Here is a 23041-nt window from a genome sequence, read left to right on the forward strand (position 1 = left end):
AGTGAGATAAAACTCAATTAAATTCACCATGCCTGTTTGTATGTATGCAACCACTGTCTTTAGAAACCTGCATGGAAATCAATGTAGAATATCACTCCTAAACAGCTTTAACATCAGAACTTCAAATGTAAATTCCTAGGCTGGTCTTGAAGTATTTCTAAGGCATTTTCTGCTGTGCTAACAAGACAGTGCTACAAGCATCTTTTGGCATACAGAGAAATGTCATGACAAGCACTCCCAGACTGGGAGGCACGCAAGTTAACTCCTGCCTTGTTTTATAGCCTGGATTGCTCTAATACTTGCTAATAAAACATTGTTTGGGTTTGGTTCCACTGTTTCTTTTGCCATGCCCAATACAAAACCATGGAGCTGCCAGGTACGGCATTGTGCCCTAGCATGTGGATACAGAGTCTGTTTATTTTCTGGTGGGACTTGGGTGCTGGATCCCCTCCAGTCAGTGAGCTGATTAGTATCTAGCACATACCTCAGTTGGAGATCCAATACATGAAGGGGTTTACTCCATCTCCGGTCAGAGGCTGGTGTGTATCATGGACTTGCTCTTTCTCCTTTAACCCCCTGGCAGCCGAAGCACTTTCTGAGTTCTGGGTAGGGTCTGAGACTTTACTGTGCTCAGTACCAAACTGGCAGAAAATTAAGTTAGGTCTTACCCCAGCACCCGTGCAGAGGAGGGGACGGTAAGAAAGGCAGGATTGCAGGTTTTGTACTGGACTTCCAGAGCTAGTCAAAATACTGCAATATTCCACAGGAGACTGCGGGGTGGCTGTCCTCACCTATTTGGGCTCTGCTTCATTTGGGGAACTCTCCCAGTTGCATAAATACTGTTTGCACAACTCCAGCTGTTGCCCACCATCACCTCCTTCCCACCCCTGTCTCCCCCCCACCAGAAGACACACAACTACCTTCTGATTTCACATTTCCCCCACCATAATAAGGGAGCCTAGGAACTGAAATGGAGAGTGCTTCAAGATCTTCCAGGCACTGGCATTTTGCAAAAAAGACCCCAACAAATGCACGTTGAACTCATTCTGAGGATCCTTTATTGCTTTCACAATCTTATCTTTTTGGTAGTTTCCCAGAGCTTGTGAAAGAAACAGGGGATCTAGTTGGTTAAACATCAGCTTCAGGAATCAAGTAAATGCATGCGTGAAGACCAAGTTCTGTTCACTGGCTGTTTCCACCTGAACGTCCCTAGTCCAACAGCGGTCAGACAAATTGTGGGAAAGCAAACTGTTACTGAATGGCAGCAGTGGGAGCAGCAACACAAATGGCATGACAGCGCTACTGGCACCCTCCTCTGCAATGTAAGCCTAGACAACTTGTCTGTTTGGGCTGGGCTTTCCCAGGTGCATCTCTGACCAGAAGAGACGGAGGGACTGGAGCTTTTACCACATGGTCCGTCTGACATTTGCCCAGGGAGATTTCTTCATTCCCTGAGCTTCTTTCACCTCACTCCATTCCAGCTTTATGTCTGGAACCTCATCTTCAGGCTCGGGATCCTCGCGAACAGTCCCCTCGGGCAGTGCCACGACGATGGGCAGAGGGCCCTGCTCCTCCCGGAACTCCACTACACAGAGGCTCTTCTGGTTTGCTAACTGTTGGTGGGTCTCCTGCGAGCAGGAAAGAGAAAACACAATCAAAGCAATGATGCACAACGTTGGTTTACTTCAGGTCAAACTACATGGTACATGGGGTAGGGAAAAAAAAAAAAGCAATTTACTAGTAAGTAGTTTAAACAGTGTGTCAATTAAAAGATGTGTCAGGCTCATCCTCATGGGTTTCAAATGCGCTAATTGCACAAGTAGCAGGAATTCAGACAGCCAGACTGCAGACACAGTAGCATTACAATGTCACCTGAGGAACTGGCTTCTGGAAAGGATCTGGCCAGAAAAGGCACATCCTGCTAATAAGGATGCATGCTGGCATGTTAGTAATGTACAGTAACATTTGTATGTCTTTATATGGATATAAACTTTGCTTTGACTAAAGTACTTATCACTGCCCTGACAAGTAATATTAGCTAACATAATGATATGGATTTAACCTTATTTTCAACTATACCTCTTCCTCGCACACAAGCTGTTTTGTTAATATTCAGATTTTACAGAATTAATGTTAATGGGAACAGGAAATTTTTCCCATTCAGGGCAGTCAAGAAGATGTAACAAGTGCACATCTCAAAGCAACGATCTATAAAGCAGGCCCTTCCTCTGTTCGTTCTTGTGGAAGACTTCTCAGAGACAGTACATTGGAAATAAATGCCAGACTTCCTCAAGTCTGATTAACCTCACATACTGGTAAGCATCTGGAACTATCTCATAAGCAAAGAGGATCATAACACCCTCCCCTCCTGAGCCTAACTGAAAAAGCTGGCCAGGACAGGGTGACAGAATTGACAACTATAGCTTTGCAGGGCTATATTGGGAATGTAAGCAGCTAAATCCTGGCAGCTACCAAGACTCTATGACCAAATGAGATAACCAGGAATTTCCAAAGGACTGACTCGTCCTAAGGCTGGTGTTCAAAGGAAGTCGGAGGAAACGCTGCACGTTGGATCTTTCCATTAGCTACAGGCAGCTGGCCCAGTGAGAGACCTCTCCATTGTGAGCACTTTGAGTTAAAGGAAATGACACCACCTCCCGGACTTACTTCAGAGATCTTAATTATGCCAGTGGTAGAAGCAGCTGTGATGCTCAGTCCTTAGGCAACGAAAACTTAGAATGCAGAAAAATAAGCAGCAGCAACCAGAGCTGGGCCACAACATCCTCTAATGTCACCAAAAATACTACAAATGAAAGCCCAGAAATTCAGATGTCCCCCAGAGGCACTTGCCTGTGGAACGGGCAGTTACATACAGCTGGTTTTGACTGGGCAACCTCATACAACTGCTGAGGAATTATCCACATGCTGATTTTGTTTGCTCTTTGGAAAATTACTTCATTTTAAGCCTGGAATGTAAACTAACCACAAACTATTAAAATATCAGTCTTGTTCTGTCCCCTGACCTAACGTATAGAACCACTGAGAATGAAACCTACCTGCTGAGTCAAGCCTTTAAAGAGAGCTCTGACAACGTTAATCAAGTTTTTGGATCCAGAAACCTTGGCATACATGTCTTTAATGCCGATGAGTTTGCAGATGGTGATGATAGCTCGGTGGCAACGAAGACCATAACCTGGGGGTGGGGCAGGAAAAAGCCTTAAGTGATTATTTGTAAGCATACAATTTAGCTAAGGAAGAATAAAGAACTAAGACCTCTTATTTTTGTTACCTAGCACATTAGAACACATTATATCTTAAAAATGGCAAAACCATTCTGGGAAGACCATTCTTCACAGTCTTTGCAGTCACAGAATCACAGAATGTCTGGGTTGGAAGGGACCCCAAAGACCCCCCAGTTCCAGCCCCCTGCCACGAGCAGGGTCACCTCCCCCAGCCCAGGCTGCTCCCAGCCCCGTCCAGCCTGGCCTTGGCCACTGCCAGGGATGGGGCACCCTCAGCTGCCCTGGGCAGCCTGGGCCAGCGCCTCGCCGCCCTCACGGGGAAGAATTTCTTGCCAATATCTAACCTGAATCTCCCCCCTTTCAGTTTAACGCCAGTACCCCTTGCCCTGTCACTACCTCCCTTGCACAAAGCCCCTCCCCAGCTTTCTGTCAGCCCCTGCGGGCGCTGGGAGCTGCTCTGAGGTCTCCCCGGAGCCTGCTCTGCTCCGGGCTGAACAGCCCCAGCTCTCAGCCTGGCCCCACAGCAGAGGGGCTCCAGCCTCTGATCATCCGCGTGGCCTCCTCGGGACTCGCTCCAACAGCTCCAGCTCCTTCTCGTGCTGGGGCCGCCCGAGCAGACGCAGCACTGCAGGGGGTCTCAGCAGAGCGGGGCAGAGGGGCAGAGCCCCCTCCCTCGCCCCGCCGGCCACGCTGCTGGGGATGCAGCCCAGGGCTCGCTTGGCTTTCTGGGCTGCCAGTGCACATTGCTGGGTCCTGTTGAGCTTCTCGTCCACCGACACCCCCAAGTTCCTCCTGCTCAGGGCTGCTCCCAATCCGTTCTCTGCCCAGCCTGTGTTTGTGCTTGCGATTGCCCCGACCCACGTGCAGGACCTGGCACTTGGCCTTGGTGGACTTGATGAGGTTTGCACGGTCCCACCTCTCAAGCCTGTCGCAGTCCCTCGGGACGGCATCCCTTCCCTCCAGCATGCCAACTGCACCTAACTAAATACACCTTACTTAGTATATTGCAAAACCAAATGAAAATGTCACCATCTATAAACTCCAAACATAAAACCATAAAAAATGCACCCCAAAGAATTGTTTAATACACAGGTTTGGGTGGTATTCCTTAGAACAGGGGTCCTCAAACTACGGCCCGTGGGCCAGATACGGCCCCCCAGGGTCCTCAATCCGGCCCCCGGTATTTACAAACCCCCCCCCGCCCCCCCCGCTGGGGGTTGGGGGGGGAAACCAAGCAGCCGCAGATGAGTCCCTGCCACTGCATCCACGCGCCGCCCCCCTGGTTAAAACGTTTGAGGCCCCCTGGCTTAGAAGTACCATTGGCAGCTTTTAGAAGAACCTTCCACAAACATACCCCGCTACCCTGGGAACACCCACCAAAGGGTTTGGTAGCTTTCTTCCACTCAGCAGAAAAATAACACTCTAATACTTCCCAAATATAAAACCACTACTACTAAGAGTATTAAAAAAACCCATTGCAAGAGGAGAGGATCTAAATGTAACTGGATCCCAACTGAGACTCTCTCTTCTAAAAAGCAACACGTACATAGCTTCAAGCCCGCCTCCTTTGCCATTTCAGATGACCAACTGCCAAATGAGAGCTTCAGAAACTCGTAATGACAGTAAATCTGACTTTAAAGTCCTGGTTCACATAGTGGTGTCAGGTATTTAAACTGGCCTCCTGTTGTGAAGTTACTGCTCAAGACCACTGGTCTGCTCAAGCACTGCTGTCCTTTGGGCTTCCCTCCAGAAGGACCCTGTGGAGAAGCAATGCGAGTGCCTCTCCTTCCCAGGCAGACTGCTGCTGGATGAGAGACCTACAGCACCTTCCCAAAGCGTGAGATTGTGCTCAAGACCTCTCTCAGACAGAGAGGCAGAGAAATTAGGGAGGGAAGGAAAAGGGAAGTCCAAGTAAGTCCATAGGCAATAACGCTCCACCAGAAAAGTCTGGTGTGCACTGAGCTGCTGGGAAAGCGGGTGAGCACCCACTGGCACTGTGTCTCTTGCTGCTCACGGGCCTTTGGGTAGACAAATAAAACCTACCACGTTTTTATTTTATTTGGCTTTTGGTAAGCAAATCTTTGAGCAGCAGAAGCGGGACTGAAGCTGCCAGCAAAGTCAAGAAGGTATCATTGCACCCACTTCAACCTAATTCACACCTGGCAGCTGGATCTCCAAAATGTGAACCTGCTACGTGCCTCCTGGCGCAGCAACAGCAATTCACCAGTTCCAGAGTCTATGCAAAATCTAACAGTCACCAGCCACAAAAAAGTTATGCTTTACCCCTTCAGCTTACAAAAGCTAGCAGAATACTGTGCACTATCAAGAGAGTAAGACAGCACGTTACCAAGGTATGGTTCAGCGAGAGCGCTTCCCTGCTCCTGGGCCAGAAACTGGCATGAATTACACCTTGTTATTACATTAGCAGCACAACGTGAAAGATGGGGAGTGGAAATAAGAAGGTAACAGACGCCTTGGAGCTAAACTGCTTTGGAAAGACAGCTGAATACTCTATTTCTAGAAAAAAAATATTTCATAAAGGTTAAAGAACAAATGAGTGTTGCGACACTGATTCCCTTTCAACTTATTGTTCAAAGCAATAAGATCATCAAAAAAGCTTGTGTGCACCTGTGGAAACCACAGGCCAAATTACAAAAGCTTCTGACTAACAACTTGAAATTTGTAGGTGAGTGGTGAGGACCGAAAAACATATTTCAAAATCCACAAATACAATAGAGATTTGCATGTCATCTGCATCCATCTCCATCATAGCGTTATAGTAGCTCCAATGTGTAACTGTAGTATATTAGCATTAATTGCAAGTGGTTTCTTAGACTTGCCAGATTTTAATGAAGGAGTTATTTTTTAAGGAGTCTAATTTTGTTTTCTCATTCCCCTGAGAGATCTGTTTCACATGGCCTAGCTCTATTAGTCTTTAAAAATAAGTTGGTTATTGTTCTAATGTATCTTACTCAAAAGCTGAAAAGCCGGGTTACTGATTAGTTCACTCCGTGGGACAGTCTCGCTGCTGAGTAAATGACCCAGGGAGGGGGGAGCAGAAATCTATTCCAGTGCTGCATGTTTTATTGTGCCAATATGTCTCTTTTTCTTTTAACCTATAATTGGAAAATAAACTATAATCATCCACAGTCATTTGCTCTGCCATTTGATAAAACAGTTTTCTATGCTACAAGACAAAATCAAGTTTTAGACACAATTACATGTGAATTACATGAAGTAATTTTCAGTGACTTAAAGCATTTAAATTTTGGTGTTTTTATTGTTGCTTTTCTCCCATTTTATCTCAATCAGGTTTCTGCAGATTGTTAATACATGAAAGTCAGAAGCCAGCAAACTAGTCCATCAGTCACGGAATAAAATTTATTCTGAACACAAAAGGAAGGGATCCCAACAGCAAACTCCAGCTGTGGTGAAAAAGTTGGGCTCAGACATTTTTAACTTGTCTGTGGCAGGCGTGCTGCCTTACTGCAGTTTAATTACGGGAGGCCTATATAAGAAAACAGGGTCATTTAAATGTAACAAATTTTCTCACACTGGAAAAGATACAAAGGTAACCAAGAGAAGTATTTTGAAGTATTATATTCCTATACATACTATAGCTATACCTGTAATGAGCAATCTACATTAGATTTTCTGGGTAGCCACTAACAAGAATTTGTAAATAGCACATCCACTTCAAATCCAAACTAAGGGACTACTTTAAGTTTATATTCACATGTTCACATTACGTTACTGTCTTAAGTTGGATTTTCACTTGTCTAATATGTCATCCTGACTACGCTGGGGGGGTTCTCCACTTTGCAGGGATTAAGAACAAATTCAAGAAAGGAATATTTAAGTGTAACAGTGACTTCACCTTTCCTACTGAAACACGAGGCTTTGTTGTGATCATTTGCTGGGATAGCTGCCCCAGTCCTATGTACAGGAACTCAAAATGAACTGCCAGCTGGAATTACGCAAAGTGAGAGGCTTCGGCATACATAACAGCTGTAATGCCAGCAGCAAACAGAAGGAATCTTTCATACTTTAAGTGAAGACAGTCTACATATGCCGTGGTCTAATGTGAAAACTCCAGCAGTACACACACAAGTCATTTAGTTGTTCTAAAATGACAGCCAGCTCTCGCTGCTGCTACGAGTCCTTCCCTTAGAGTACAACACAAAAGCTTGTCGGGGACTAAGGTAAAAGAGAGCAACAGCTTTATCTGTACCTTCCCCAAACCCTCATTTTTTGCATAGGCATGTAATGTTACACTTGTTTCCAGGCCACAAGACATAATGCAGTCTCTCTCTCTCTCTCACACACACACACACAAATTAATCTACAAAATTCCAGGAAGATCAGCCTGGACTTTGCAACAGCTGAGACTATAACCCAGGGGAGAGCTGGACAGGGGGGCTGTGAGAACCAGCAGTGCTATACAACCCCCCAGGGGCTGAGGCAGGACCCCCAGGCATGGCCTGCCTGCTGGCCGAGCATCGTATCTTCCCCCGGCCTGGGGTGTGTGAGGGGTGCAGGGGTGTTCACTAGCAAACTTTAAGCTGGACTAGCCAGTGAGTAGGTCTGGGCCGGGGTCTCAGGGGCAGGGGGTCCATGCCCATACAACCAGTGGGATGATGAATGTGGAGCGCGTGAGCAACCAGCGTCAGTGCAGGCCAGGCAGGCAGCGAGCATCAGGCTGAACCCGCCGGCGAGCAGGGGACCTGGCGCGCAGGTCAGAGGGCAAGGATCTGGGCAGGGGGCTAGGCACACCGCGGGGCTCTGCTGGTACCTGAGGGATCACAGAGGTGTGTGTGCCTGCGAACCTGGGGAGAGCTGTGCGTGCTGCACTAGCAACCTTCTGCCTCTGCCAGCCGGAGGGAGGAGGGGAGCCGGCTGGCTGTGTTTAACTGAGTCCTGTACGTAGGCGCTGCTGAAGGCAGTGCCTTGCCTGTGGCCAGCCGTGCCAGCGTCCTGCGCGCCCGCATGTGTCCGTGTGCCTCTGGGATGCAACCTTTGCTACCGGCTGAACCTGCGAAAGGGAACGTGACAGCCACATCTGGAGGCCCCGGGTTCCTGGCTGGGCAGGAGGGTCCTGGGCTGAAGCGGCTGGAGGCAGCAGCTGTAGATGGAACATCACTGAACAGCAGCCTTATTGAAGAACAGACCTGTGAGCCGAGAGCTACCAGGCACAGACTCACTGCTGCTCACATCTAACCAGAAGTCTAAAGAAGCATTCGCCTGGGATCAAAGTGAAGAGCAGCTTGCAGAGACGGAGAAATGAAAACATTGCTACTGCGTAACAATCAGCTGGTCTTTGTGCTGGTATGGTGCAGGACAACAAGCCAGGGTAGATAACCCCTCTAGTCTGCACACTGGGAGCTCTTGATTTTAGGGAAAACAAAGCAGTAATGGTCTTGAGGAAGCAGTAGGCTAGATGCCATCCTGGCTCCAGCTCACGACCACAGGTAGTCTGAGGCAGTTGAGGGAGGACATCTCCCCATGCTATCCCAGTATGGACTTGGGGACAGGCACACAGATGCAGCTTGCGCTCCAATTCCCATGTGAAGCACTTCCACTACTGCATACTAAACTACCTCTGAACCTTGTCTTGAAAACATCAACTAAAAATCACTTAAAAAATAATAGAATGAGCCTATCAGTTCTCCAAAGATGCAGGGGGTGTATGGTTGGAAGAAAAACCTGCAGGGTTCTTCTAAAGGCCTCTGCCTCCAACATCTATGATTTGACTTTTCCACATCTAGGTAACTTAGAGCTGAAGGAACTACACTCAGGAAGCATGAAAGGAAACCACAAATAGAGCTCCCACCACTGTAAGAGGGACAACCCCCAACTTACAATAACAAAGCCATGTCATTCGCACTAGGTATTCTAATGAAAAACAACTGATCATCTTCAACATTTTAAAACATGGTAGACTAGCATCAAATGATCCATCTCTGAAGTAAAGAGATATTGCATGGATTTAACTTCATCAAAAAGATACCAGTCAGTAATAAATAAAACTTCAAAATTTCCAAGCAGCTTCAATTACCTTTGTTTTGCTTCTTCATGCGGATGGATGTGCTTTTAAATCTCACTGTAATGTCGTGGTAAACTGGAAGGGAGGAAAAAAAAAAGGGTGTTACAGCTAAATTCTTCCTTCTAGAAAAGCTTTAGCTCAGCACATTTAAGGAGTACCTCTCTTTTTCAGAACTGACAATGGGAACTTGGTTTTACTCTCCTCTGAGTTCTTAAAGAGAAGGGTTAATCTACCCAAATTTCTGGAACGGTTTAGGAATGTTTACACATCTGTGAATACTACCTTACTATTGTACACAAAACCAAGCTTCACTTGAAAAATACCAAGTGTCTGCATGCCTCCAGTGAGCTTCAATTTAGCTTTAAAGTGAGCTCACGGGATAAAATTCAACCTTCTCCCTCATACTCAGACTTTCCTAATAATTTAGCTTTTAACCTACGATTTCCCCATAGGCTTCAGCATTCTTGGATTTTCCAATCAGAATATTTACCATTCCAGTATTTCTGCTTCTCTCTGCTTCAAAAGGAACCCTAAACTCACACCCTCTGGTGGTGGCTGTTAGACGCATCTGATTCAGCGGCTTAGTCTCTGCATAGTGGACTCGAGCACTGCACTCAAGATGGTTCAGAGAAGACCTCTATGCATAAAGTAGAATGGGAAGCACGGTAGAAACACCACCGGGTTTCAATCAAATCCCCAGTCTGTTAGTGTGAAATAACAATTCTTAAGGAATAGAGTCACGAGGATAACTGCAGTTTTGTACTTGTAAGCTGAAGTTTTATTATACTGAGTATTTATCTACACAATGACTTGGTTAAATATTCATATATTCTGTAAGGTACTATCTTTCAAAACTTTCTGAAAGATAACTGAGTATTTGGTGTACTGGTACTACATCTGGCATCAGAGAGGACTTGTATGGCATTACACTGAACTAAAAAACAACTACCATGAAACATCAGACTGACTTCCCCAGCCCACGTTCTGCCTGGCTGCGGGGCTTTGTCAGCGTACATCGACTGCATCAACAGGGAACCACCTCTGACATACAAAGGGGGAAAGCACGCAGGGTTTCACTGTAGAGAAGGGGTGCCCAGACAGTATCTGACCTCTTTAATTCAAATTGCGTCAGCAGAGACCTAATCTTGCTACTACCCCCTTCCCTTGCCCCCATTTTTAAAGAGCCTGAAATACTATGCATGAAGTGTCCAAATTTTAAACACAGAATCATAGAACAGTTTGGGTTGGAGAGGACCTTTAAAGGTATCTCGTTCCAGCCCCCTAGACCAGGTTGCTCAGAGCCCCATCCAATCTGACCTTGAACGTTTCCAGTGATGGGGCATCGCCAGCCTCTCTGGGCAACCTCTGCCAGTGTTTCACTGCCCGCATCACAAAAAAATTCTGCCTTGTATCTAGTCTAATCCTACCATCTTTTAGTTTAAAACCATTACCTCTTGTCCTATTGCAACAGGCCCTACTAAAAAGTCTGCCCCCATCTCCCATGTCAAATGCAGGAGACCAGAAGGAAGATATATCTCTCAATATTTTAACAATATTTTGTATTATGTATTCTTAACTTTTCTTCATGGACCTTCCTACAACTGTTGATACAAACCTGAGTGAAAGTGAAGCGTAAATCACATACTTGTCCCAGATCATGGTGATTTACTTTACACAGGGATTGACAGACTATGTACTCCAACGCTACCACTGTCCAGCTACAACAGTCTGGGGCTAAGATTTCATACAGCATGCTGAAGAAGCAAAATGATGCATGAATAATAATAATAATAATACAATGTGTCAGATCAGAAAAGTTTTAGGTAACATCTTTTTATGCTTTGTAACTAGTCGCAACCAGTTATTGTTGGTATATTCAGTACTTACTGGAAGTTAAAGAAAGTCTAAATAAATCGTAATACTTACTTGTGTGGTTCTGATAGAGGTCTATGAAATGTAAGCAGCGTATTGCTTTATTCTTTGCCTAGGGAATAAAAGCAGAAAACATTTCTTCTTTTTCTGTAAAATATTTGAAATTTACCATTGTCTAGTTAACTAGACAGGAAAAAGGCAAGCAAGAAAACTTAGGAAAACAGGTTTGCCACATCTAAACCATTTAATTTATGGAAATGAAAATGTTCTTTTTAAAGAACTGCTTTCTCCTAACAGGTTTAATATTTAAAAAGACTTCTCAATATAGTATCAACTTTATCAAACTTTGCATATTTTAGCATTGCTACTTTGATAGCTTAGTTGAGCATTATAACACAAATGAGATTAATGTAGATGGCCGAGTAACGTTTTGAAGTCTAAAGGACCCTTAATAAGGTCACTATGCATGGGTAAGAGAAAAGTTCCTACACGCTAAAGCTACAAGCAGATTGTACACTATATAGATATTGGAAACAAGTGACCAAAGGGGGTGGGGGATAGGTATATGCCATAGAAAAGGGAGTAGAAAGAAAACAGAGAGTGCATGAGCTGAATCACATAGCAGGGCAACCTCACTATGCACGTCCAAAGAAGATCAACGAAGCTGGTGAAGGGTCTAGAGAACAAGTCCTGTGAGAAGCAGCTGAAGGAACTGCAACTGTTTAGTCTGGAGAAAAGGAGGCTCAGGGGACACCTTACTGCTCTCTACAACTACCTGAAAGGAGGTTGTAGCGAGGTGGGTGTCCGTCTCTTCTCCCAAGTTGCAAGTGATGGGACAAGAGCAAACAGCCTCAAGTTGCACGAGGGGAGGTTTAGGTTGGGCATCAAGAAAAATTTCTTCACTGAAAGGGTGGTCAAGCACTGGAACGGGCTGCCCAGGGAAGTGGCTGAGTCACCATCCGTAGGGGTATTTAAAAGACGTGTAGGTGTGGTGCTTAGGGACATGGGTTAGTGGTGGGCTTGGCAGTGCTGGGCTAATGGTTGGACTCTATGACCTTAAAGGTCTTTTCCAATCTAAACGATTCTATGATTATTTGTGTCAGGATGGACAAGTCATGTACATGGATCCTCTGCATAGACTACAAAAGATACTGATTAAGCAACAAATAATTCAACCAACATACTTTCCGTAATGCGTTCATCCGGTCACCGGCTTTCCCCAGGGCAAAACCTGCAAGACAGAAACGAGGCAGGACCTTCAGAAAGCAAAAGGGGAAGGAAAAAAAAAAAAAAGAAAAGAAAAAAAAAAGAGAACTTCACAAGTACATTTATTATTTGTTATTTCCACTCCATCGCACAGATCATACTCAGAAAATTGTCCAAAGAAAGCCACAGAAAGCACAGAAAGTAAGTTATGTTATGTATACCTAACAGTTATGTATACCTGACAACTGGATGCCAATTGCTTGTTGGCAATACAAATGGCAAAACAAATAAGGCTTAAGTTACTCTGTTTATTTGTCCAAACTTGTTCCAAACAACTGAATAATGGTGACTGCTTCAGCCAAAAAAAAGTCCAGTCTTCTGCTTAAAAAGAAAGAAGAGAATGAAGAAAAAGAAAGGAAAGTGATGCAGCTATATCAACTACATCTGTACAAAGAGCAGCTCCGAGACCCTAGAAGCAGCGAAGGAGACTGGGTTTCTGTTAGCAAAATAGAGAACATGAAAATTAGGTTTAAGAGAATAGTGCATTTGCAAAAATTGCGTGCCTGTAAAACAGAAAAACCAGCGTGCCAGTTTACAAACTGCGACCTAATTACCTCCAAACCCTCAGACCTACTCCTATTTATTAGGTCAGCTGTGGTAGCGATCAAAAGATTTCACAGCGGTCTCTGGGTATTTGCAGTCTGCTCAGACAGGGCATCAATGGACCGTATGGAATGAATAAGAGGATGTGACACCTGTTTTCACAAATCTGTAGTCCAACAATGTCAAGGTAGATCGAATTTAAATCATTTAACCTCAAATCAGCAGATCTATTTTGTTTGGTCCTTTGATGTTTCTGTTGTATCAGCTGGAGCTGTGGATTACCTGTATCCAAATGCCTAATCCCAAAATCAATGGGACTGGACCCCGTGGCCAACACTGACTCGCTAATTCCATGCAGACATTACAGGAGAAACAAGCTAGGAGAGATCCAGAAAAGAAATACCATCCTGATTGCTGTGGTGCTACAAGCAAAGAGGCTACGACTGCAAGCCTGGAGCCTGCTGCGGAAGAAGCAGCCGGGAGCACTGCCGCTGTCAGCTCCCTCCTGCGCCTGCTCTCCCTGCGCACGCACCCGGCACCCAGAGCCCGCTGCCAGTTTCCAACTCCTGCACAAGTAAACGCAAGGAAACTGCGCTATTCTTCTAAACACACACGCAGAGCACAGCAGCAGCGTATTAATGCTGTGAAATCACACAACAGATTAGAAATTGAGGACAATGAGGTCACCTGGGAACCTCAGTTCAATCATTCAGCACATATGGTTTAAAGTGATAACATGTTTCACGAAAAAGCTTTTCAAAGAAGAGGTAGGAAGAATTTTTTCAGAGTAATTATCTTCTTGCTGGAGAACCATACCTTCCTCTAGATATAAATTTTCCTCCCCTCCAAACTAAATTAAAATACAGCTTTAGAAACACATCTGGACCTGAATTTTTCACATAAATGAAGTTCTGCAAAACTGTAGTTGACTGGAAATACAGCTGTCTTATTAAAGCTCTCCATACATCAGCGATACCTATTCTGTTCAGAATAAAAGGAGACTACAGTTAAAGGTGGGTGCTCTGAATACATATGGATTTTCTTTACTAGAGTCACGTAGCAATACAAATGCAGTTTCCTGTACTCTGTCCCAAATACAATACATGCCCTACTCCTGCCTCCTGACAGAGGTAAGAATTCTCTATCATTTGGATTATATTATTTGAATTATGTACTTCCCAGCTATTAATTTTCCACTGTTTTAACTAATTCTTTTTTAATTCTGCAGCACTGTCTTATCTCTAAGTCCATGTGAGGTCTAATGGTAATGTTAATGTACATCCATTTGTATCCACAGGAAGATGCACGGAAACTACCTCCTTATGAAGAAAAACGTAGCGCATTCAAGGGTGCTGCTTAAATAAAGCTTATCATACAGCAACAACAATAAAAAAAGCCTTTAACTCCTGGTATTTGAAAACTGAGTGAAAGATAAATATTATCTCCTCAATAACAAAACTGGAAACATGGAAGAAACCCACTGCTGTACATGGTGGCTACGTAGTGTCTTTACGCTGGGATCCAGGGCTAGTTAATCCAGGGGAGATGCTGCACTCCGATGCTTTGATTGCTTCAAGAGACAGCTTGGTCATCATCACCCTCCACACATAACTGTGCTTCAGTTCTGTTACAAAGAAATCACAACTAAACCGAACGCCTCTGACCAGTATTCTCAGTCTTTGCTCAGAAAGAAAAGAGGTTTCTTTTCACAGCTCGTATAAGATCCTTCAAAATCCTACATTTCTTTTGATTTGTTGTATTTAATTTATGCCATAGCATTTCTATGGTTAGACTTCAAATTGCTTGCTCAAGAGACCATTATAAAGAGTCATAAAAAAGAAAGAATTCAAATGGGTCAGCCTGCAGATCACCGAGGTTACTATGACGCTGGACGCAAAGGGGCCCAAGTATTCTATTGTTCCCTAAAGTATAAATATAGTATTTGTAGGAAGCCTGCAAAGCGCATTTTTTTCTTTATGATTAATTTTAATAAAAGAAAGCTTCCTAAAGAGGCTTAATATTTAGGATCTTCTGATCAGACGGATTCATTAAGAATTTCTGAATCAAGATGCTAGGCAAAACTACCAGTAAACCAGCCCCTTTTAACTTAAAGCAGTAATACTTCCAAAGGACTATCCTGACAGTTAGGGTGAAGGAGAAAAAAAAAAAAAAGCAGCCAGATTTATACTAATAATCTAGAAATGCTAACACTAGCTAGAAAATAACCCAGGAAAACATACAACCAGCCCCGCTGCCCCTTCCCACAAGGTGGTCACTGCTGTTAGAGCAAATGAAAATACAACCCCAAGAACCCCAACAACATGAAAGCAATTTTCAAAACGAGAAAGACAAACCCGTATCTGCTGACTCCTACCTCCTTATGACTCTGTCTGCTCTAGTAACCATGGAAGCCCAGATTCATCCCAGCCAAGCGCAGGCGCGCCTGTGAAACAGCCGGCTCAGCCGAGCTTTCTTGCACCGCCTGTGCCAGAGGACACGTAGCCGGCCCCCGTGCCCTTCCAGCACCTTCTGCAGGTGCCTGATTCTTTTCTTTGGCTTGGGAGTAAACAGCTGCACTCTGCGGCTAGGTGATTAAGGCCAGGTGAAACAAATGCAGTATGCATGGCTGAATACTTTCAGGCTTTGATTTTTTTACAAAACATAAACAGTATCTACAATAAAATGAAACTGTGTGTACAGGAAAGCACAGGTGATCCCTTCTGGAAGGAACTACCAGTGGTTAGTGCTATCACTCTAGAGTTAAATAAAAGATGTTATTACCACTGGATAATATATGCTCCAAACCTAATCGCACATTACTACTTTTTCTAAACTCTTTTTACACACAAAACAAAGTGTTCAAATAAGTACATATATAATTTGATTATAAAGCTTACTTTTATAGATGAAACTCAAAATTCTTGCAGATATTTCCATATTGCCCAGAGGAAAGAAGAGTATATTTCTTTTTTTTTAAGCATAAAAAGTCCCCTTAAATCACCATGCCTCCTGCAGTCCTATTACAAACAATGATCTCTTACATACAGTGAACACACATACCTGAAGCCCCTTTACCATTTCCGACAGCCACTAAAGCACGTATTGATTTTTTTCTGCCTTCCTTTGCCTTCATACAAAACACATTTTTCACCTGAAGGAAAAAAAAACACAAGGCATCTTGTTATGGCACAGTCCAACTGTTTTGGTTGCCTTTTTTTTTTCCAAAAAGAGTGTCAGTTTACCAAAAAGGAATTAAGAGTCTGTGATGAAACCTTACAATAATATGCTGCCTTTATCAATACACATCATCTGCAGAGGGACACTGGGTTCAAGGCATTAGATACTTCATGTAAAGTAAAGGCTGCTAAAAATCTATAGGCAGACACAGAACCTCAGTAGTTTCATTAAAATATCCCCTCTGTTTACCCGCACAACAGCCAATGCTCTAATGCTGCTAGCTTCACGTGGGATTTCATTATGATGACAAACCATGGGGAAAAATTGAAAGTGACATTAGCATCTCACTGCACCTCTCACATTTTAACATATTTTAGAACTGCTCTCAGGAATTGCTCAAGGTGTGTCATTGCTTCGCATGGATTAAAATTTTGGATTGAAATCTACTTGCAGACTGCAGAAGGCAGTCTCATCACTGAGATGACAGCTACTAAAAGAAGACTTCATTTAAGAGATGGGAAGAAGAAAATGGTATTTTGTTCCTGGAACTAGAAATGTTTTCAGGAACTCTGCAAGAAATTCAAGCAGAGATGTAAGAAAGCTCTTTAGCTTGGCGTGGGGGGACACACCTGGCCCTGTGGGTATGATTCTAGAAATCTAAATTTGCTTCTGTCTCTGCTACAGACTCCTCTATGTGACTATAGGCAAGTCACCGCTTTTCAGTCTCCTACCTTAAATGGTCTAATATATCATCTGAGATAATTTGTCTGTCTAGCTCCTGTTCTGGTTTCCTTGGGGTTTTTTTCTACATTAAAACATACATTTATTTAAATATAGGCATATATTTTATATACAGGTTACACACACTATATAATATATAAACTATATATAAAATATAACACAACACAGTATATATAAACACACATATGTATATAAATTGCATACTGGATATTGCTTGACTGTGTTAATATCTGTGTCTCAGAATTACCAGTGCAAAGATAAAAATCTACTTCGTGGTTCATTTCTGCCATTCCTCTCAAATGCATCAGGGTCTACTTTCTTGAGGCCTTAATAAGATTTCCATAAATTATAATAAATTAAACATGCATTGTTTATATATGAATTAAGCAGTGCTCTTCCCTTTTCCCTGTACGCAATTCTTCAGTAAGCTAGTCTGGTTCTAGTGTTATACATCTGAAAGGGATTACTATCAAATACTTGGTCATGGCTTAAACATTCTTACTGAAATTCACAAAACCCAAACCCAAACAAAAAATTCCACTGACATCACTAAGTACAGGTTAGGAACAAGGGCTTCTGAAGAATTTCACCTTCCTTTCATTAAAATAAAGATGCTGTTAAATTCAAGGCGCACATATGTTCTAGAAAGCACTCTGAAGAAGTATCAGCTTTGATAATTGCTTATTCCAAGTAATTTTTCTTTCTGCAATCCTATTGCTTACAAGAACAAGCTAAAAACCCAAGTCCCCTAAGGTGAAAGTGCCCGTGGAAACAGGCTACTTGCAGAAAATGCAAAATAATGATAAAAGAAAGAGAGTCAAGTACAGCGATTTCTCCAGGAGCATCAAGAGAATAGTATTTTTGCTTTGCACATACTTTTGTCTTCCATTGCCAATATTGGTAAGTACTTGTACAAAAAAAAAAAAAAGTTGGCACTCGGATTGTCAAAAACAAAAGGCCGTGATGCTTGTAGAAATCTACTCAAGAATTACTCTTCTCCCTTTCCAGAAGGTGGCAATAAAGACACACGCAATGAGCTTCTCCAGACCCTTCCCAAAACTGCGCTTGTCAGCCCTTTCCCAGCAGCTCTGCAGGAAAATGTGTTCCATCACCCATCGCAACCAGCACCTCTCCCGAACCGCTGCGAAGGGCTTTCAGGCTCGATAACGTACACGGGGAGCCGGGACAACATGTCCTTAGATCCCCCCGCCACCGCCCCGGCCTCCTTCCACCCGGGGAAGCCGCTCAGCAACGCTTCCCTTCGCCTGCAAAGAAAGCCTGCAGCGAAAGCCTATCATCAAACTGCGCTGGAATTAATTAATACACAACGAACAACGTGCCACTTCTAAAACAGCATGATCTCTGAGAGGTGACTGAAACTAAGGCACAATTTCCCCTATTTACTAGATTGCCACTCAAGCCAGACTTAAAGCTAATTTTAAAAATTTGAAAAGAGATGCGTGCTCAACCTTCATCACCGTGTACCTCAAACTGTCTCCCTGTACCCATTATCCATGGTGACAACACAAATTCCACTTTCTCGTCAAGAGGTGAGGGAACAGCATCTCTCAAATATAAAATGAAACCACCTCAAACATTCATTAAGAGGAGAAACAGCAAGCAACAGCTTCAAAGGCAGAACTGGAGGTGTGGAAATACACTGCAGTCAGACAGGCTGCTAACGGTTCTCGTGATTTCAAGTACTTACCCGCTGTGGCACTCTGTCAGAGAAAGGCGAAAACCCAGCGCTTCCCTAGAGGTTTTATTCTTGTAAAAGCAGAATGAATGACAGGCCAAATGAGTGGCTCTTGGAAAGTCCTCCCTTCTATAAATCATATTCTAGTCATGATTTTTAGCAACGTGCCACCTAAAGGCCCTACTCCTGACACCCGTATTCTTCTGTTACGCAGAGCAGTGTCCGAAACAGGCTGATCCCCTCAAGACGTAAGAACCTCTGGTCCCAGTGCCTCTTCTCTAAGGTACAAGGTGAGATGAGATAAATCGAGAGCAGGGTGCAGTGCTGGAAGAAAAGCACTTCCAGGCAAGTGAGCCTAGAAAGGCTCAGGGACATTGCTAAAAGGCTCGGGAAGCCAGTTATGGAAAACATTTGAATAATAAACTTGTACACAGAAATCAAGCCCATGTCAGCTAGATATGTCCATATCAGCCTTCTCTTCTCCGTGAAAAGGGCAGAGCAGATTTTTACCACAGAGACAGAGTATCTCCCAGCTGTAACTTAAACCTACCGTACCTAAAAATCAGAAATTGCACAAGACAGCTGGAGGGCAGAACTCCTGTTGCTGACAAGTGACAAGGGTGACACGTGGTATCCCTAATGGTGTGCAAACGGTGGGCAGCGGCAAGGGCAGCGCTTCAGAAGGCAAACTAGTGTCTTCTGCTGTGATTACCAATACGTGACCTTCTCGAAGAAAACAGCTAGCTAGAGAATTTATCAGCCCCTACTGATGCTTAATGTGTTAGGGAGGGCTGAATTCAGTAGCTCCACAGAGGCAAGGCTGCCACAGCTCCTTGCTGCCAGGTCCAACGAGCAGCAAGGTGTTAAGGGGTGTCAGGAGCGGACACCACCTCCCACAGCTCCCGGCCCTGGGCTTTGTCCTGCCTGGCCCGGAGCCCAGCCCCAGGCTGAGGGATGTGGCTGCAGGTTCAACAGCAGCAAAGCTGGGTGTGTATCCCAGAGAGACGTGCAGGACACTGACGTGTCCAGCCACAGCCCATCGCAGACAAGGCACTGCCTCAAGTAACACCTACGTATAGCACCTGGATAAAACCTCAGTATAAACAGCCATGTCCCCTTCCTTCTCTTTGGCTGGTAGAGACTGGAGTTCACTAGTGCAGGCACATCCACACCATTCTCTAGAGCCATGAGTGCACGCAGATCCTCTGAGTACCAGCACAGCCCTTCTGTCCATCAAATACCACTACCCAGGCCCTCTTACCCGCTTCATGGACCTTCTGCTTGCTGGCTGGTCCCGCTTGGTCCTCACCAGCAAACATGCAGCACTCGCAGGCTTCTCTCGCAGGCACCCGGCATGCACTGGTCCCCCTGAACACAGGCAACTGCTCCTCTGCTTGCCTGATCCCATGCCCAGAGCTCAGGCTTCCTACCCACTGGCTAGTCCAGCTTGGAATTTGCTAGTAAATTACACGCACACAAACGAACATCAGGCTTGGGGAAGATGCAGACCCTCAGCTGCCCGCTGCCTCCACAGCACCCGGCAGACAGGCTGCGACCTGCGGTCCTGTCCCCGGCACCAGCGCTGAGCCCCTGACTTGCTTCACCTGCCCTGGTCCCTCCTAGTAGCCGATTTTCAGGACACCCACCATTCCTGCGCCAGCAGCTGGTGGCAAAGACCCTCGCTGGCTCCAGCAGCTTGCACTGAGGCCCCGCTCGCTCCTGTTGCTGGCACCACAAGTGAGGGGTGCCCACACCACCAGTCTGGCTGCAGCTGCTGTCACCGATGTCACTCCCACTGGCCCCCTCATGTGGCTGGCACCCCGGGCTCACGTTCCGTAGGACCCTCTCTTAAGTCTAGAGAGCTACGACCCCTGGCACCCCTGGCACCCACAGGGCACCCACACCCCCAGTCTGACTCCAGCTGCTGGCCCACTGGCCACTCAATGCCAGTTCTTGAAGTCCTGCACTTAAGTCCCTGCAGACCTCACACACAGAAGTGACAAAGAGTGAGATTACACAGAGATAATTATGAAAGGATTTAGTAAGAAGACAGACTGTAGTTGTCAGGTGCAGGGCTCAGTCAGACAAGCATACAGATCGGCCCCAGCTTAAATGCAGCCAGCCCCTCTTATACTCCTTTCTGTCTATTCCTCCTCTGTTCTGCCTCAACAACTTCCATTGCACCTTCCTTCAATGTTTGCACAGTCCCAAGGACACCCCCAAACATGGCAGACCCTCAGGTTTGCATCCTTATCAGTTGCAAAGTACTGGATTTCCTGCAGCTTTTTGATAGCCCATCAATGAGTGTGACGAGCTTTGTTTCTTTTCTTCCCTCCATTGTGTCTGTCAGGTTTGTGTCTCTGCATATTTCACTTACAGCCTCCCCCTCTTCCTCAGTATCCCACTGGACCTCTATCAGATAACCTTAATGAAATAAACATTCTCACATTCCACATACCTTTAAGCAACTAGTGTGGCTGACCAGGTTTGGTTCTCATTACCGCCTGCTTTATCATTTGTCAGGTTTGCACCTCTGTATGTTCTCTTTTATGGCTTCTCCCTTATTACCTTTTTACATTGAAAGGGTCCTTTACCGCGCACCCTTAAAGGAAGAGGTGCTCTCTCCATCCATGTACCCTTACAAAAAGATGGGAATGCAGTCCCAGCGGGCACAGACTTCAACACATCTACACAACACATACATTCATACATACACAGCAGGCTCTGGCCCTGCAGATCGACACAAACAGAAATGAACAGCACTAATTACCTCATCCTGTTCCTCTCTCTGGCTAATCAGGGTGAAGGCCCATTAGTGGGAAATACATATATTCCAGTTGCTGGCACTTAGACAGCACACACCCCACACACACCCCAAACACATGCACATAGTAAACAAGAGTCCTTAGCCCAAGAAAATAGTTAGAAATTGAGTTTAGTAAGAATTCAGGATAAACCGTACCAGTCAGACACAGGTCATGGCAAGACAAGTGTACCAACCAGCCCTGCTTAAATGCAAGCCACTGCTTCTATCTCCTTATCCCTCACTGTCATTTTCCCACTCTTGTTTCCCCTAAATCGCCTAGACCCCTCCCTTGCTCTCCCTTTGGTTGTGCTCTTAAGATCCCCTAAGTCTTGTGTAATACGGAAATGCTCTTCCTCTCCATTCCATAATGTGTCCTCTACTCCTTGGCAGCAACCCCCCCTCAGTCTATGGGGTGCTCTGGAGAGTCTCATCTTGATAGGTGGCACCCCTGGACCACTGGGCTGCAGCTAGTGCAGTGCAGCCCCAGGAGGAGCCAGACAGGGTTGCCTGTGTCTCCGAGTCTGTCGTTCTGGTTCCCCTGCCTGCCTCTGAGCTCCTCTGGTCTGTGCAGATGAGCCACCGATGCGGTTACACCTCCCCTAAGATGGTCCTGGGAGGAGTGCCAGCAGGGCGTTACTTGGGTCCCTCCACCTGCTTTTGCCCCTGCGCTCCCTTGTCTGTGGCCAGACAGGCCTTTTATCACATAACCTAACAGTCAGTACTTTCTCCAACTTGGTCATCATTAGAATAAAAGACTTATGTCTTGAAGAATTTGATTCAGTAGCTATAACCTCCGAGAAGCAGGAGGATTAGAACCAGCCATCCTGTTCAGGGTGCATCCATCCCCCAAGGACACAGTAGGTGAAGAATCTGCAGTACAGAAAATAACCTGGATTCCTCAACCCCTCACTCAGCGAAACAGAAGAAAGGTTTTGACCAGATACTTGAAGTGTTTTTCATACAGGCTAATTCATCGCAGCTCTGGGATAAGCTCCAAGTGCAGTTCTCATCCAAATCAGTAATGAGCCCAATCTGCAGAGAGACTAAGCCATGTTTAGTACTAATAGTTTTCCCTTGTCACATGTGTGAAATTCTCTCTTTTATAACCCATTAGGAAAAATAACACAGCTCAAATGCCCTACTGACACAGCGCATGTCTAAATGTGGCTTCATATTACAGCTCGCATCTGAGTACAGATCCCTTGGATTAACCCCACAATAATGCATGCTCAAAGCCACACTACACGTGTTTCCTCTCCAAAGGATGATCCGTAATCACGCCGAATTGTAATTCACTTAGAAGCTTCTGAATGTTCCAAATGCCAATTACTTCATCTGTACAGGCTGACAGGTAAAAGAGATAAAACGATCTAATTACTGAAGCCACAGAACCAGTTGAAGGTAGCATCCCTAAACTCTACTTTAAAGGCAGTGCCAAAACTCTTGAGAATGCTGAGAATATCAGAAATAAATTCTCATGCACAGCCCTGACCTCTCATTCTTTCCTGCGACAGGCTGCTTCAGATGCTACCTTAAAAACTGTCTGAAACATTCATTGTCAGTCTAAAGACACTGCCAGTGTCATCCAGGGAACAGAAAAACCTCCCTGTAGTTCTAAAAGCAAAATCTAGAGCTCCAATACCACAGAAGTACTT

General features: G+C 44.9%; 1 protein-coding gene across 1 annotated transcript in view; it reads right to left on the reverse strand.

The window, feature by feature from the left end:
• Nucleotides 1-1035: 1035 nt before the first annotated feature.
• Nucleotides 1036-23041, reverse strand: part of MRPS5 (mitochondrial ribosomal protein S5) — a 59564-nt gene continuing 37558 nt past the window's right edge. The window contains exons 6-11 of the mRNA XM_056343837.1: nucleotides 16027-16117; nucleotides 12342-12388; nucleotides 11212-11269; nucleotides 9298-9360; nucleotides 3057-3193; nucleotides 1036-1628 (exon numbers count right to left, since the gene is read on the reverse strand). Coding sequence (XP_056199812.1) covers nucleotides 1404-1628; nucleotides 3057-3193; nucleotides 9298-9360; nucleotides 11212-11269; nucleotides 12342-12388; nucleotides 16027-16117 — 621 coding nt within the window. The 3' untranslated portion in view covers nucleotides 1036-1403. The remainder of the gene's footprint in view (nucleotides 1629-3056; nucleotides 3194-9297; nucleotides 9361-11211; nucleotides 11270-12341; nucleotides 12389-16026; nucleotides 16118-23041) is intronic.

Source organism: Falco biarmicus, chromosome 6, assembly GCF_023638135.1.
Source record: "Falco biarmicus isolate bFalBia1 chromosome 6, bFalBia1.pri, whole genome shotgun sequence".
Taxonomy (NCBI): domain Eukaryota; kingdom Metazoa; phylum Chordata; class Aves; order Falconiformes; family Falconidae; genus Falco; species Falco biarmicus.